Genomic DNA, 15,685 nt, shown 5'->3' with positions numbered 1-15,685 from the left:
GATAAGTCAAAATCCACTAGAGAACTCTGAGTTATCGACAAGTCAAATTTGACTAGAGAACTCTAAGTTATCAACAAGTCAAGAAGCCGCTAGAGAACTCAGAGATATCGATAAGTCAAAGTGAAGATATGAAGACTAGAGATCTCGGCAAGTCAAATTCTCTTATAGAGAACCGGTAGACCTCTATAAGTCAAATTAACTATAGAGTAGTAGAGATCTCGATAAGCCAATACACTTATCGAGAAGTCAAGTTCTCTATAAATGAAACTGGAGATCTCGAGGTGAAATCTCAAAGTACAAAATTGCAGATCAGTTCAATATCCAAGATTAACAATCAACAAACAATCCAAACAGCTGGATTGACAAGTCTACAAAAAGCAGTTTGAAGGATGTGCAAGATCAATGGTGAATATTAACTGACAAAGGAAGATCAAGATAATCACAGGATGCTAAAGATATACTAAGCCAGAAATAGAAGATATATTTTTCTATAAATGAAAATGACAAGTGACTGTTTACTAAAGCTAATAGCATGTCTTATTGTACATTGTGTAAACTAGCAGTTAACTAAATTATAAAGTTAACACTGGTCCTTAAGTCAGAGTAACAATTTAAATAGAAAATCTTGTAACACTCTCAAGAAGAAGCTAAGCTCTTTATCAACAAAGAGCCTAGAAATTTTATAGTAAAACATTCTTAAATTTAATATAAAATTAAGTGAGTTTTGAAGATCTGTGTTCTTTATTCTTGCAAATTTATTTTCTGCATGAACACACTTTCACTACAGAATTTAATTTACTTTGTTCAACCATAAAAAATTCAAGAAAAGCCGTAAAACACATCCACCTCCTCTTGTGCTATTCATTTCCTAACATGTTATGTACTACATCTAATCATAACTACCATTGTATTTGTTTTCCCCTGTTTTAAATATTAAGTATTTTAGGATGTGTTTGTTAATTAAGATTAATAGTTTACTTTTGTGTTTAGCTCAATTTCCGGAAAAAGTCAGTTACATTTTAAAATATACAAAATATTTTTAAAATGCAAAAATTTGAAAAAAAAATCAAAAAAACCAAGAAAATGCATTTACCTACGTTAAAACAAGGTAAGAAAGAAATTATTTAGAACAAAGACTTTTTGGAAAAGATGAAAACATTATATTACGGAAAGATGTTGAACAAATTTAGCACAAAATATTTTGAAAAAAATAATAACAATATAATATATGTTAAACACAAAAAATAATAGTATATAAATCAAATGAACGGGTTCTTACGTAGAATAGCGGGAGTCTTAGCGGGTTTCAGTAGAAATTAAAACGAATGAAAATATAGAGGAAAATAGGTAAATAACTTGACACCGCAACGATTTAATTGAGGAGAATGTCGCAAACATTAATTTAATGAATAATCCATTTTACAAGTAAATTAAATTACCAAATATTCATGCAGCAAAAAGAAAATATAATTACAAAATATTCCTCGTTTACCATTTTTGAGATCATCTTAGTCTTGCAAAATTTACCGTTGAAACGTGTACGCGAGCATTCATGAACATGTCTGCGAATGATATTTTTTACTTATTTTGACACTATAGAAACAAAAATTTAACTCGGTAAAAATTGAAGTTGAAGTTCGAATTCGACAATCACTTTCCTCTATATCTATATGTATAAAATAAAACACCTATGAATCATCATGCATAATCAAGAATCACTTAGCTAAAAAATTTGATACTTTGTATTTTTTCAATATGACAACAGATGAACAGAAGAATACACGGATTTTAATATATCTCCCCATTTCAAAAAAAAAAGAAGAAGAATAGACGGATTCGATCATTCCTGACACCAAGAATAATTATAATTAAGATGCAACTCGAGTGACAAAATTAAAAATAAAAATGAATGAAGAACTAACAATACAATGTCAAACAAGTAAAACAACCCCGTAATGGATGAGACCATCTGATATTTAGAAACACGCGAAACCATTTGGAACTTCCCTGCCACAATTATTGAGAACCAAGCTGAGCGCAACAGGAACATTTAGGTTAATACCCAAAATATTGGCCCTAATGGCAGTGCAGAGACAGAGAGCAGCCTCAAGATCAACAAGGCCTTGGATGAGACTGCAGCATGGAAGCGTTGGCGGAGATCCGACAACCACATCAACCAAGTTAAGCACATTTACACAAACACCTAATTTCAATGCATCCTGTGGGCATTTTTTGTTGGAATAAGTTGGGGTTGTACTAGGCGTACGAGGAGCCGGTATTGTGGGAGTAGGAAGAGATGGTACTGCGGGAGTAGAAGCTGGCTTCGGTATATTAGGACTAAGGTTTGTGTCACATGCACTGATCAGGATCAAGAAGAGAAGGTTAACAGAGAGAAAAAGGGTTACTGCTACATTGTTCTTGGTATCCATTACTAATTTAAATTAATGACTGAAAATGCTATATAAGAAGAACTGCTAATGTTTTTTTCTGATTGCATGTGTGTTTAGCTAGTTTAGAACACAGACTTATAAGGTTGTAGTTAAGGGAACAGGAGACTTGTGGATTGGTTTCTAGAACTATTTAATTTTTTGATTTTCTGGGATCCTGAGATTTTGCTAGGATTATTTAAGTTACACCCTAGCACGTCTCAAATAATATACATGCAGTATACATTTGATGAATATACTAGTGCATGTGAAGTCCGCTTCCCTGACAATATTATTTTGACTACAATCAGATCTGAAAAGGAACTTATAGAGGCTGTCCAACGGAAAATATTCCATTCATGAAAAAAATAATCCTAGGCAAATTTACACTCTAGATAGGACGTGCTTTCCTTTCCTGTTGGAACATATATAGCTCATAGCTGATCCCAAATCTTTTTAACATTTTCTAGAAATCCGCACAGTATTATCAATTATGCAAAAATCTGCATGATTATCGCTAGCCTACAAGTATGTACTTCTCGAGCCGAACAAAGGGCTGATGGAATGACCGAGCTCTTGACTTCTTATTCAAAGCCCAAAGGTCGAGGATTCAGCTCCTCCCTCTGCTCGGCAAAAGAAAAAAAAATATATGTACAATTATAGTTAGCTACAAAATCAATCGGGCCTCTAATTTGTGAGAAACTTGCAAACAACAACAATCGGGCCTCTAATTTATAGTTCAGTATAAACTTAAAATAATATTTTTAACCAAGTTAAATTTTAAAAAAATGTTGTAAAAACCTGATATGGCAGGAATATCAACTTAGGCTCTATTTGAGATTTTTATTAAAAATTGTTGTGCTATTGAAATAAGTGTTTGTGAAAAAAATACTTTTTAAAAAATCAGATAATTATTTGGTAATATTTTTAATTTATATATATGTTTTGGTATAAAAAAATATAAAAAATAATGCTTTTCATGAGGTTTGATGGTCAAAACTGAAAAGTAACTTTATGAAAAATATGGGTGCCTTACTTTTGTATTACTGTAAAAACACTTTTTTATAAAACAATTTTTTAGCAACCTTTCAGGAAAAAGGGTATTGCCAGCTAAAACAGTAATACCAAACACACCCTTAATCTTGTGAAAGAGAAATAATTAAGGTACAAAATTTTCATAAAATAATAATAAAATCAAGTGTGTGATATTTTTATATCTACACCAATAACATCAATGAAATTATTAATGTCTCATAATTTGATAACAATTTTTTGATATCTATGAAATTACTCTTTTGTAAAATTTGAGTACCTAAGAGCATCTTCAAAGGTATACTAAACCAATTTTGTCAATATTTCCAACTTATTATCAATTATATTAATATATTATTATTATTATTATTTCTGTTATATTTTTGACACCTTTCTGAACAAAATTTATTTCAATAGTGAGCAATCAAAATTATCAAATTATTTATATACAAGTATAATTTAAAAATAAATTTGAAGATATTTTATTTATTGAAATATATAACATTGTTTTTATTGAGGAATGGTACAAGAGGGTGCTTTTGAAATAGAAATTCAAGAAGACTACTTTGTTAACCCTTCTTCCCTCACTCAATCTTCTCTTGTCACTTGTCAGGGCAAGTAATTTATCCGTACCATCACTGCCTGATTATGCAACTTCGAATTATCCTTTAAATTTTTATAGTATTTAAAAAATCATGAATTTTTTCATTCTATAAATGATACATTTTGACAAATTTGCTAGAATTTTTTATATATTTTTAAATAAGATCTTGAAGGATTCTACTAAAATCATAAAAAATATGGGTAATTTGGTTCAGATTTTTTAGATATAAATATGAGTTTATGTTATTTCAAACACATACCCATGTTTTGCTCTAAAATTTGATCCTCCGCCTCAAATCTCCATGAGTTTTTATACTTAATGGGGATATGAATATAAATATAATTAAATCAAATATATTTTTCATTTTATATACAATTTTATTTAAATATTTAATACAAAGTTAAATTAATAAATCAAAATTATATTACTTTTCAAATAATATTACTTTTTAAAATTAATAAAAATTAAAAAATTAAAAATATTTTAATTAAATATATTTATTTCACCCCTCAAGATATTTATCATACATCAACCCTATATCACAATATCACCGTGACCCAATTTCTTATTAATCCCTCGTCACTTTACTCACTAAACAACCCCTGCGTAGAGTGTACTGATTTCAAATCAAGTCTGCCCAACTCTGTATAGAATTCAAATCAATAATGCTCTTTGATAACACATCGAGTATTATCAGCCAGGAAATATCTTTCAAATTTTCAATTGTATACTCTTTTAGTTGAGATTTTAAAAAGTTTTTAATGCATCATGAAATTCAACAAAATTTATGAATTTTTAGAATATCTAAACCATCATATTTAATAGATAGTTTATAATACCAAATATTTTTAGATTAAAAAGGTATATTTGAATCCAGTTTCAAGACTCCCAATATTTTAAATCTGAATTAATATTATCAAATTTAAAAAAATTATTTAAATTCTTTGGTAAATACACAGAATTTAATAAATATTTTAAAAATTCCAATTGTATACCCGAAACTTTGGTAACTTTTGAAATCTAAAAAATCCAATTGATCACTTATATCTTAACAATATAATATAATAATAGATTTTACATAAAACAATGACACAGTAAGTATACATAGATTACATCATTACATTGACAAAGAATTAAGGTATAAGCTGCAATAAAGTGACAAAATTAAAAATAGAAATCATAGAAATTTAAACAATGCAATTTCAAACAAGTAAACAACCCCATCATGCATGAGCCCATATGATCTTAATTAGAAACACTCGAAACCATTTGGAACTTCCTTGCCACAATTATTGAGAACCAAGCTGAGCGCAACTGGAACATTGAGGTTAATACCCAAAACATTGGCCCTAATGGCAGTGCAGAGACAAAGAGCAGCCTCAAGATCAACAAGGCCTCGGATGAGACTGCAACATGGAAGCGTTGGAGGAGATCCAACAACTACATCAACCAAGTTAAGCACATTTACACATACACCTAATTTCAATGTATCCAGTGAGCATTTTTTGTTGGAATTATCAGTTGAAGTTGGAGTAAGAGGAGCTGGTATTGTGGGAGTAGGAAGAGATGGTACTGCAGGAGTTGTAGGTGGCTTTGGTATATTAGGACTAGGATTTGTATCACATGCACTGACTAGAATAAAGAAGAGAAGGTTCACAGAGAGAGACAGGGTTACTGCTACATTATTCTTGGTATCCATTTCTAATAAAATTAGTGACTGAAACTGCTATACAAGAAAGAACTGCTTATGTTTTTGGCTGATTTAGAGCACATATTTATAAGGTTGTCTTTAGGGACAGAAGCCTCGTGGGTTGGTTTATAGAACAATTTAATTTTTTGATTTTCCGGGATACGTACTAATTAGAATTTGCAATGATTATTAAGAAACACCCTTGCACGTCTATAAATAAATTTGCATTATACATTCTATTGATATATATTTAATTGTGCGCCCCTATTCGTTGTCTAACATTTTTGACCCGGATCACCTGAATGTTTGGCCATTAACATCTTTATTGTATAATATGTGTATCTATACATTTGTTAGAGTACTCAGTTTTTGTTATATGATTTTCTAATATTGAATATACTTTTTATGTTGCAGTTATAGCCAAGCAACGCGCGAGCTACCAATAGTAATATAACACGCATCAGCACACCACTTCCCTAATCCTTACGAACTAAATATGCAACAGTCTTGGAATATATGTTAACTGTATTCATGATGTTAACAGTCTTGGAAGTAAGGAGTATGTGCCATGCTGCAGTTAATTTCTTCGAAGGCTGCTCTTTGTCTATGCACTGCCATTAGAGCAAACATTCTCGGAATTAACTTAAATGTTCCTATCGCTCTTAGCTTGGACGTTCTTAACAACTGTCGCAAGGAAGTCCCAGCTGGAAAATCTTTGTGGTGGTTGTTCGTATGCATGTTTAATCAATTAAATTCATCTATTTTAATTGACATATATAACATTTTCATATTATCTATTAAGCAATTTCAAAAAATAAAATAAAATAAGGTATATATATGCATGTTTTAACACAATTAGTATCCCTGCTGATGAACAACAACTGGCTAAAGGTTTTAATATTTCTATTCTTTAAGTAATCAGAAAAAATAAAGTATAGAAACCGGAAGTCTGATCATAAAAATGGAAGCAGCCTAATTATGATACGATAATTATTTCTTGTGAATGACGTATTTCATTCTGAATCACTTGTAACCATAAAAATTATCACTGAAAGATTAAAAAGCAAACGATACAAAATTAATGCCATTTTTTTCATATCTGTCGGTGGTCCATTAGAGTAGCTAGTGCTTTCAGACAAGACGTGTCCTTGTGTCCACCTGTCAGAATATCTGATTACGTTTTTTTCTCTATTTTTTTCCAAAATAATTAATTACACAGTTATCCGATGAATATGTAATACAATACATTACATTAAATTATCATATCTAACGTGGGGAAATCTCAAAAACTTAGAGCATCTCCAATACTTCCGAACTCTTAGCTAAATCCTACAGCTGGTAGATGAACGGTAGATGAACAATCTGGAAGATAAACAATATCAAAAATAGTCACTCCCTTATAATTTCTCTTATCCAATCGGCCATTGACGCCCTTGGCTAAAAAAATAGTCATTCTTGATCGATTGGCTATATATGGCCCATGACTTTAGTCCCTTCCACCTCAGCATATCAACATGAATCGATAATTTCACCTCTTTTTGGCCTCTCACACAATGCCATATATGTCCATATTTTTTATATTTATATTTTATTTGTTATGATCTATTTTTCTATAAATCAAAAAATATTATTTTAATTATAGTTTATTTTTCATAATAGAATTATACTCATGCATAATAATTTTCAAAAAAATTATTTACAATTCTTGATATGACCAGATTTTTAGATTAATTAGTGTCAATACTAATGTTAGGAGCAATTGATAATATCAAGAAACTATCAAAAGTTCACTTCAGAACTTATATCAACGAATGATGATGATGTCAATTGTCAACGGATGATGATGTCAACGGATAATAATGAAATCAGTATTTGTCACATCAGTTGATCTTCGATAAGGAAAATGAAACATGAACTTAAGGCGGTGAATGACTTTATCTCAGAAGCAATTGTATAGGTTTTCTTGTTGTTAATAGAATAAGATTTCTTATACATTGTGTAGCTGTACTCTATATAAAGCACATATTAGTTTCATGCTATAAGCATTGCGACATTGTTATATCTTTCGCATAACCTAGGAGCTCTCAAGAATATTTGTTCATCCTTTCAAGAGAGTACGTTTGTAGTAAGTTTTTATTAGTTAATATATAAACTGTTGATTCTGTTGAAACTTTGTCGAATAGATTGTATTAACTTTATTCACCCCCTACAGTTGTTTAAGGGCCTAACAATTGGTATCAGAGCTTGCTGTTAACGTACAAACAGTTTAAAATCTGAAAATTAATCAACCATGTCAGACAAAGAAGAAGAAACACAGAATCTGAAGCCACAACCCCCAGCCACATCACAGATAAGCAGCAACATGAGTATGTATGAAGCAATCAAGGTGCCTATCTTGAAGATACATGAATATCCAATATGGAAAGTCAGGATGACCATGTGCTTGAAAGCCATAAGTCCTGAATATCTGAACAGGATAAATGATGGTCCTCATAGACCAATGAAGGTAGTTGTTTCGCTTGCAGGAGAACCAGAGAAGATGATAGACAAAGACAGGAATGACTACTCTCCTGAAGATATCTCATCTATCATGAAGGATGCTAAGGTCAGAAAAATCTTGCATAGCAGTCTTGATAGTTTTATGTCCAATAGAGTTATTGGATGTAAGACAACAAAAGAGATATGGGATGCTTTAGAAGTAAAGTGTCAAGGTACAACTACTATCAAGAAGAACAGGAGGACAGTACTTACTCAAGAATACGAGCACTTTGACTCAAGGGACAATAAGTCCTTAACTGAGATCTATGACAGATTTCAGAAGTTGTTGAATGACTTATCCCTTGTCAACAAAGAATATGATTTGGAGGACTCAAACTTGAAGTTCCTACTTGCTCTCCCTGAAAAGTGGGACTTTAAAGTCACATCAATAAGGGATAACTATCAACTTGACAACACACCTCTAGATAAGATCTATGAAGTTCTGAAAACTCATGAACTAGAGATGGAGCAAAGAAGCAAGAGGAAAGGATCAAAAGCTAGACCAGTTGCACTCAAGGTTGAAGAGAAGCCAAAGGAGAAAGCTAGGAGGAAAAGCTACTCCAAAGGGAAAGCCATGATTGTAAAGTCGGATACTGAATCATCAAATTCTGATGATGATTCAAATATTGATACTGAATCAGATACTGAGAGTGATCATAACAGCAATGAAGATATGGATCAAATGGCTGCCCCACTGGTTAAAAGCTTCAAGAAGATGGTTTAAAAGAACTTCAGAAAAGAGAGAAGATTTTCCAGAAAAGGTTCTTGAAAGGCATATGTCATAGCCTACTCGTTTATTCGAGTATTTAACTCAACTCAAATAAGAATGTAATAAGTAAATAGTGGATCTATCATCAGAGAGATCTCACAAAGTAACATCTGTCAAAGAATAAATAAACATTGTTCATCTGCAGACTTGAAGATTCACTGGAAGAAGTTCAAGAATTTGATCATGCCTCAGTGATATAAATCAAGATCGTGGATTTAATCAAGTGACAGAGATCTCGTCAGGGTATCATTTATTACAAGGATTCAATCAGAATATCAAAGTCAAGACATGAAGAAACGTCACGGAAGTTAGTCACTCATGAACCAGACAGTACATCGAGTGTCAGCATTGAAGTGGCGGAATTGATTCATAAGTCTCAGTGACTTTCAGAAGATTGTCAGAAAAATGGATGCTGCTCAGGGTTAGTATTAATTCTCTATTAATTAATTAAGTCATATAATTTAATTAAGAAAATAAATTATATCTGCAAAGATTAATTTATTGATTAATTGAATTAAATTGATTAATTAATTTAGAATTAATATTAAGGATTTACAAGATTTTAATTGGTTTAAAATCTGCTTAAATTCAGCAAGACAATTCATTTGAACTAGTATGACAATCGGTATGACAATTGATAGTCATACCGAAAGTCATGCCAATACATTTAATTGTCTTATTAGAATTTCTGTTTAGATTAAAATCTGTTATTAATTCAGCAAGACAATTTATTTGAACTAATATGACAATCGGTATGACAATCAATAGTCATACCGAAAGTCTTGCTAGCTCATTTTAATTGTCTTGCTAGTTATAAATTTTGTCATACCGAAAGTCTTGCTGGCCAAAGAGATTGTCATGCCAGTACATGTTTACATTCGGCTGTTTGATAAAAAGGAGCAGAAGTCTATTATTTCACTATCGAAAAAACAGAACAAAAACTCAAGAACAAAAGAAAAAGGAGCAGAAAAATATTTCATCTCATCTGCAACTTCAAGATCAATTTCTAGATTGTAAAGTTAAATCCAATCAACTAGAAATACTTATCTTGTTCTTGTGTATCAATCTAGCGGATTAAAATCCCTAGAACTTAATCTCAAATCGCATTTAACATTTGATCTTTTAATTACAAAAATAGAAAAAGTTCATGTCGAATTTATTCTAGATTTGTAATAATTGATTTGAGATTAATCCCTTGTAACCGATACCGTAGTTGTAACACCTTTCAAGTTTAATAAAAGTTTTATTTAACTTGAATTTTGTTTCACAATTTTATTCCGCATTTTATTCGACTAAACGGTATTGTTTGCATTCAACCCCCCCTTCTACAAATAAATTGGGACCTAACAATTGGTATCAGAGCCTTCTGATTAACGTACAAATCTAGATCCTAGACTTTTGTGTTTCTTTCACTTCTTGAATTTTTTATTCACTCAAAAAATTCATAATGACTACACAAAAAGTTGGAACCGTTAAAATTCCACTTTTCGATAAAGAAAATTATGTTATGTGGAAGAAGAAGATGCTACTGTTTTTACAGGTTGCTAATCCCAAATATTTGCAAGTGTTGAAGAAGGGTCCAAAAATTCCTATGGTTATGGAACCAGAGGTAATAGAAAATGATGTGGTGATCACCAAAGCGAGAACTTATGTGAAGGATCCTGAGGACTTCTCTCCTGCTGAAATAGAAGAAGCTTCCCTGGATGCTAGCCTTCAATTAATCTTAGTAGATTCCCTTAATCCCCTGATGAATAGACATGTGATGAATTGTAAAGATTCCAAACATATCTGGGAAACTATTGAGATTATTAATGAAGGCACAGAGGAAGTTAGGGAGAACAAACTAGAAATCCTAACCTCTGAGTATGAATACTTTAAATCCAATCCAGGAGAAGGAATCACTGAAGTGTTTGAGAGGTACAATGCATTGATCAACAACCTGAACATTAATGGTAAATACTATTCCATCAGGGAGGTCAACAAAAAGTTCCTTTTAATACTGCCAACTCATCTCGAACATAGAATCACTGCCATAAGAGAAGCAAGAGATCTGAGTGAGATTTCTTTGGAAAGGCTCTATGGTGTGTTAAAGACTTATGAGTTGGAGCAGATTCAGCAGAAGGAAGTTTACGGGAAAGGAAGAGTGGTCAGCACGTCTACTGCTCTAGTAGCTGATGAACAACAACAACAACCACAATATCAACAACAATCTCAACAGTCAGAAAGAATGGTACAGTCTTCCAAGGTTGAAGATAATGTGATAGTAGCAGAATTTGATTCTCCTACTACAAATCAATCAGGAGATGATTATTATTCCTTGGAAGAACTGGAGCAATTGGAGGATGAGTCAATGGCCCTGATTGTCAAGAGATTCTCAAATGTCAGATTCAAAAGGAATCCCAAGTTCAAGTACAAGTCCAACTACAACAGATTCCTGAAAGGTGGATCTTCATCCTCTAACACCAGCAGTGGTGGGTATAAAACAGGGATGGTTGATCGAAGCACCATTCGATGCTTCAACTGTAATGAGTTGGGACACTTTGCCACAGAATGCAGGAAGCCAAAACAAGCTAGGAAGAACTCTTACGATTCTAATCAGAAGAGTAAATCTGAAAGGGCGTACCTGGCAAAGGGAAGAAGCTGGGATGATACTGACAGTGAAGATGAAGAAGTTGGGAATCTTGCTCTCATGGCTAGTAATGCAAGCACCTCATCGTCAAGAAAAGAGGGCATTAAACAGGTACAACCGGTAGTGTGGATTCTTGACAGCGGATCGTCAAGACATATGACCGGAGATAGAGCCCTGCTATCAAATGTGGTTGAGAAAGCTGGCCCAGTGGTTACCTTTGGAGATAACAGCAAAGGTTTAACGGAGGGATATGGCTGTTTGCTAGCTGGAAATGTTATCATTGAAAATGTATATGTTGGGCAAGGACTTGAACACAATCTGCTTAGCATTAGTCAGTTCTGTGACAACGGCTACAATGTTTTATTCGACAAGCTGAAGTGTCAGATTCTGCACAAGAAAAGTGAAAAACCCTCCTTAATGGGAATCCGGAAAGGAAATCTGTTCGTAGCTGACATGAACTCTGGAAGCAATCTTGAAGTCAATTGTTTCTATGCAAAGGCATCGTCAGATGAGAGTTGGCTATGACACAAGAGACTTTCTCATCTCAATTTCAAAACAATGAATTCTCTTGTCAAAAGAGAATTGGTAAGAGGTCTGCCTCAGCTGGAATTCTCTCCAGAAGGACTATGTGAGGCTTGCCAGAAAGGAAAGTCAAAGAAAGCAAGTCACAAAGGCACTGACACATCTTCCATAACTGGTGTTCTGCAATTATTGCACATGGATTTATTTGGTCCAGTTAATATCCTTTCTATGTCAAAGAAGTGTTACTGTCTTGTGATAGTTGATGACTATTCTAAGTATACATGGGTTTTATTTCTTCACTCTAAGGATGAAACACCACAAGTTGTGATTGATCATATCAAGATGATTGAGTTAGATTCTAACGTCCCTGTTAGAGCAATAAGGTCAGATAATGGGACAGAATTCAAGAATGCACTTCTCAATGGATTCTGTACAGACAAAGGGATTACCAGACAATTTTCAGCTCCTAGAACCCCTCAGCAAAATGGAGTGGTAGAAAGGAAGAATCGTACATTGATTGAAGCTGCAAGAACGATGTTAAGTGAATCAGGTCTTCCAATGTACTTTTGGGCTGAAGCTGTCAATACTGTATGTTATACTCAGAATCTAACTCTAATCAACAAAGACTTCATTAAAACTCCTTATGAGATTTTGAATGAACAGAAACCTTCTATCAAATACTTTCATGTATTTGGTGCCAGATGTTTTGTGCTCAAGGATGGAGATGATCGTCGTGGTAAGTTCGAGGCAAAGGCATATGAGGGTATTTTTGTTGGATATGGAAGAAGATCATATAGAGTGTATATCATTGATCAACACAAAGTAACTGAAAGTGTCAATGTTACATTTGATGACACTAAACTCCCTAGTATCCAAACTGAAGATCCTTCTGAGAAACTGAAGTTTGATGATACGTCAGATTCAGAATCAGAACATGGTCAAGTACCTGAGGTTGTTGCTGGTGAAGAACCTGTTAATCCTGATGATACTCAAGGGAATAGTGATGGAAACTTTGGCAACAATGGAGATACCACTGCTACTGACGGAGAATCTTCAAGTCAACATGGCAACAACTCAGGGGGAGATGCTGAAGGATCATCTAGTAGGACACAACATCACAATGAATTTCAAGGCGAATCATCAAGATCAAATCTTCCAAGACAGACTGTCTGGAATAAAGCTCACCCTTTTGAGTTGATTATTGGTGATCCAGATGTTGGAGTCAGAACTAGACGTGCTACTCAAAATGAGTGTCTGTTCTCAGGATTTCTTTCTGAGATGGAACCTAAGAAAATTGAAGAAGCACTGACTGATCCAGATTGGGTGATTGCTATGCAAGATGAGCTCAATCAGTTTGAAAGTCAACAAGTCTGGAAACTAGTACCTAGACCTACACACAAGAAAGCTGTTGGTACTAGGTGGGTATTCAGGAATAAACTAGATGAAGATGGTGTGGTTACAAGAAATAAGGCAAGACTGGTAGCAAAAGGGTATTCTTAAGTTGAAGGCATTGATTATGATGAAACCTATGCTCCAGTGGCTAGACTTGAGGCCATCAGGATATTTCTGGCATTCGCAGCATTTTCAAACTTTAAAGTTTATCAAATGGATGTCAAGAGCGCCTTTCTGAATGGAAAGCTGGATGAAGAGGTATATGTAGAGCAACCTCCTGGTTTTGAAGATCCAGGTCATTTGGATTTTGTCTTCTTTCTTTTCAAGGCTATCTATGGGCTAAAACAGTCTCCAAGAAAATGGTATGACACTCTCTCTGAATTTCTTATTGAAAATAGCTTTATTAGAGGTGTCATAGACAAAACTCTCTTTTCTAAAACACATAAGAAGGATACTATATTAGTCCAAGTCTATGTGGATGATATAATATTTGGGTCTACTAATGATAATCTCTGTAAGAGATTTGCTAAGTTAATGCACAGCAAGTTTGAAATGAGCATGATGGGAGAGCTGAAGTTCTTTCTTGGATTACAAGTAAATCAAAGGTTAGATGGAACATTTATTTGTCAATCCAAGTATCTCAAGGAACTCCTCAAAAAGTACAATCTAGAGGATTCTGCATCAGCAAGGACTCCATCAACTACAGCTGTCAAGCTTGGACCAAGTGAAAACTCTATTAAGGTAGATGTCACAAGCTACAGAGGTATGATTGGCTCGTTACTCTATCTTACTGCAAGTAGACCAGATATTATGTATGCTACATGTTTATGTGCAAGGTTCCAAGCGGATCCTAGAGATATTCATCTCGTTGCTGTTAAACGAATCTTAAGATATCTTAAGGGAACACCAAATCTAGGTATTTGGTACCCTAAAGAATCTGGTTTTAACCTTGTTGGATATACAGATTCAGATTACGCAGGAAGTGTTGTTGATAGGAAAAGCACCTCAGGAAGTTGTCAATTCCTAGGAAGCAGGCTAGTCTCATGGTACAGCAAGAAACAGCAAACAGTTTCCAACTCAACGGCCGAGGCTGAATATATTGCTGCTGGAAGCTGCTGTGCTCAGATCTTGTGGATTAGGAACCAACTACGAGACTATGGCTCTGTATTGAACAAGATTCCTATTTTATGTGACAATACAAGTGCAATAGCCATCACCAACAACCCTGTGCAGCACTCGAGGACAAAGCACATTGACATCAGGTATCATTTTATTAGAGAGCACGTCATGAATGGTACTGTTGAACTATTTTTTGTTCCAACAGAAGAACAAATAGCAGATATTTTCACTAAACCACTTGACGAATCCACATTTACCAGATTAGTTGGTAAATTGGGCATGTTGAATAGTTTTAGTGATTAATTTAGTTAATATCTGTGATCTGTTCTTGAATGAATTTACAAATGAATTTTTCATAAATGAAAAATTTATTTGCAAATTTATTTTATCATTTTATCATATTTCTTGCTTATTTCTATGTAATATATATTATCTTATCTATTTTTATTTTCCCTACTTGTTAATTTAAAATATCTCAGAATATTTTATTTCCTCTAAAAATATTTTTCTATGAATTTTATTTGCTAAAATTCAATAGAAATCTATTTTTGGAATAAAAAATAATAAATTCTGATATATTGTCTTTGTTTCTGTAAATATTATAGGTCTGTATTTCAGTTTTACCATTTTGTAATATAATTTCAGTACATTTATAGAGTCTGTACATATTTGATTGTATTTCTACTAAAATGACAATCGGCAAGACAATTGAAATTGTCTTGCTGAAAGTCATTTCGCTATATAATTGTCATATTAGTGTTTTTCAGTATAGTTTATACTGGCAAGACAATCGGTATGACTATCAATTGTCTTGCCAGTTATAAACAATATATATATATATATATTCTTTTATTTTATACTGGTATGACAATCGGTATGACTATCAGATTGTCATACCAGTTATATATACTCAGTGTTTATTTTGTTATTTCCTTTATTTCTGTTGATTTTTTCTTTTCCTTCT

At 33.1% G+C, this 15,685-nt stretch overlaps 2 protein-coding genes across 2 annotated transcripts; both read right to left on the bottom strand.

The window, feature by feature from the left end:
• Positions 1 to 1,976: 1,976 nt before the first annotated feature.
• Positions 1,977 to 2,429, bottom strand: LOC141664745 (14 kDa proline-rich protein DC2.15-like). Its single transcript, XM_074470698.1, has one exon. It carries the CDS (start codon positions 2,427 to 2,429, stop codon positions 1,977 to 1,979), a length of 453 nt encoding a protein of 150 aa, XP_074326799.1.
• A 2,882-nt stretch (positions 2,430 to 5,311) lies between these two features.
• On the bottom strand, positions 5,312 to 5,761 carry LOC141664744 (14 kDa proline-rich protein DC2.15-like). Its single transcript, XM_074470697.1, has one exon. It carries the CDS (start codon positions 5,759 to 5,761, stop codon positions 5,312 to 5,314), a length of 450 nt encoding a protein of 149 aa, XP_074326798.1.
• Between the last annotated feature and the right edge of the window lie 9,924 nt (positions 5,762 to 15,685).

The sequence above is a fragment of the Apium graveolens genome, chromosome 6 (assembly GCF_009905375.1).
Source record: "Apium graveolens cultivar Ventura chromosome 6, ASM990537v1, whole genome shotgun sequence".
Taxonomy (NCBI): Eukaryota; Viridiplantae; Streptophyta; class Magnoliopsida; order Apiales; family Apiaceae; genus Apium; species Apium graveolens.
The sequence above is the reverse complement of the archived record's forward strand: the minus strand, read 5'-3'. Positions and strand labels throughout refer to the sequence as shown.

What these genes read in the sequence shown, in the direction of transcription:
- LOC141664745 (XM_074470698.1), bottom strand. Translation starts at nt 2,429, where the DNA reads ATGGATACCAAGAACAATGTAGCAGTAACCCTTTTTCTCTCTGTTAAC.
- LOC141664744 (XM_074470697.1), bottom strand. Translation starts at nt 5,761, where the DNA reads ATGGATACCAAGAATAATGTAGCAGTAACCCTGTCTCTCTCTGTGAAC.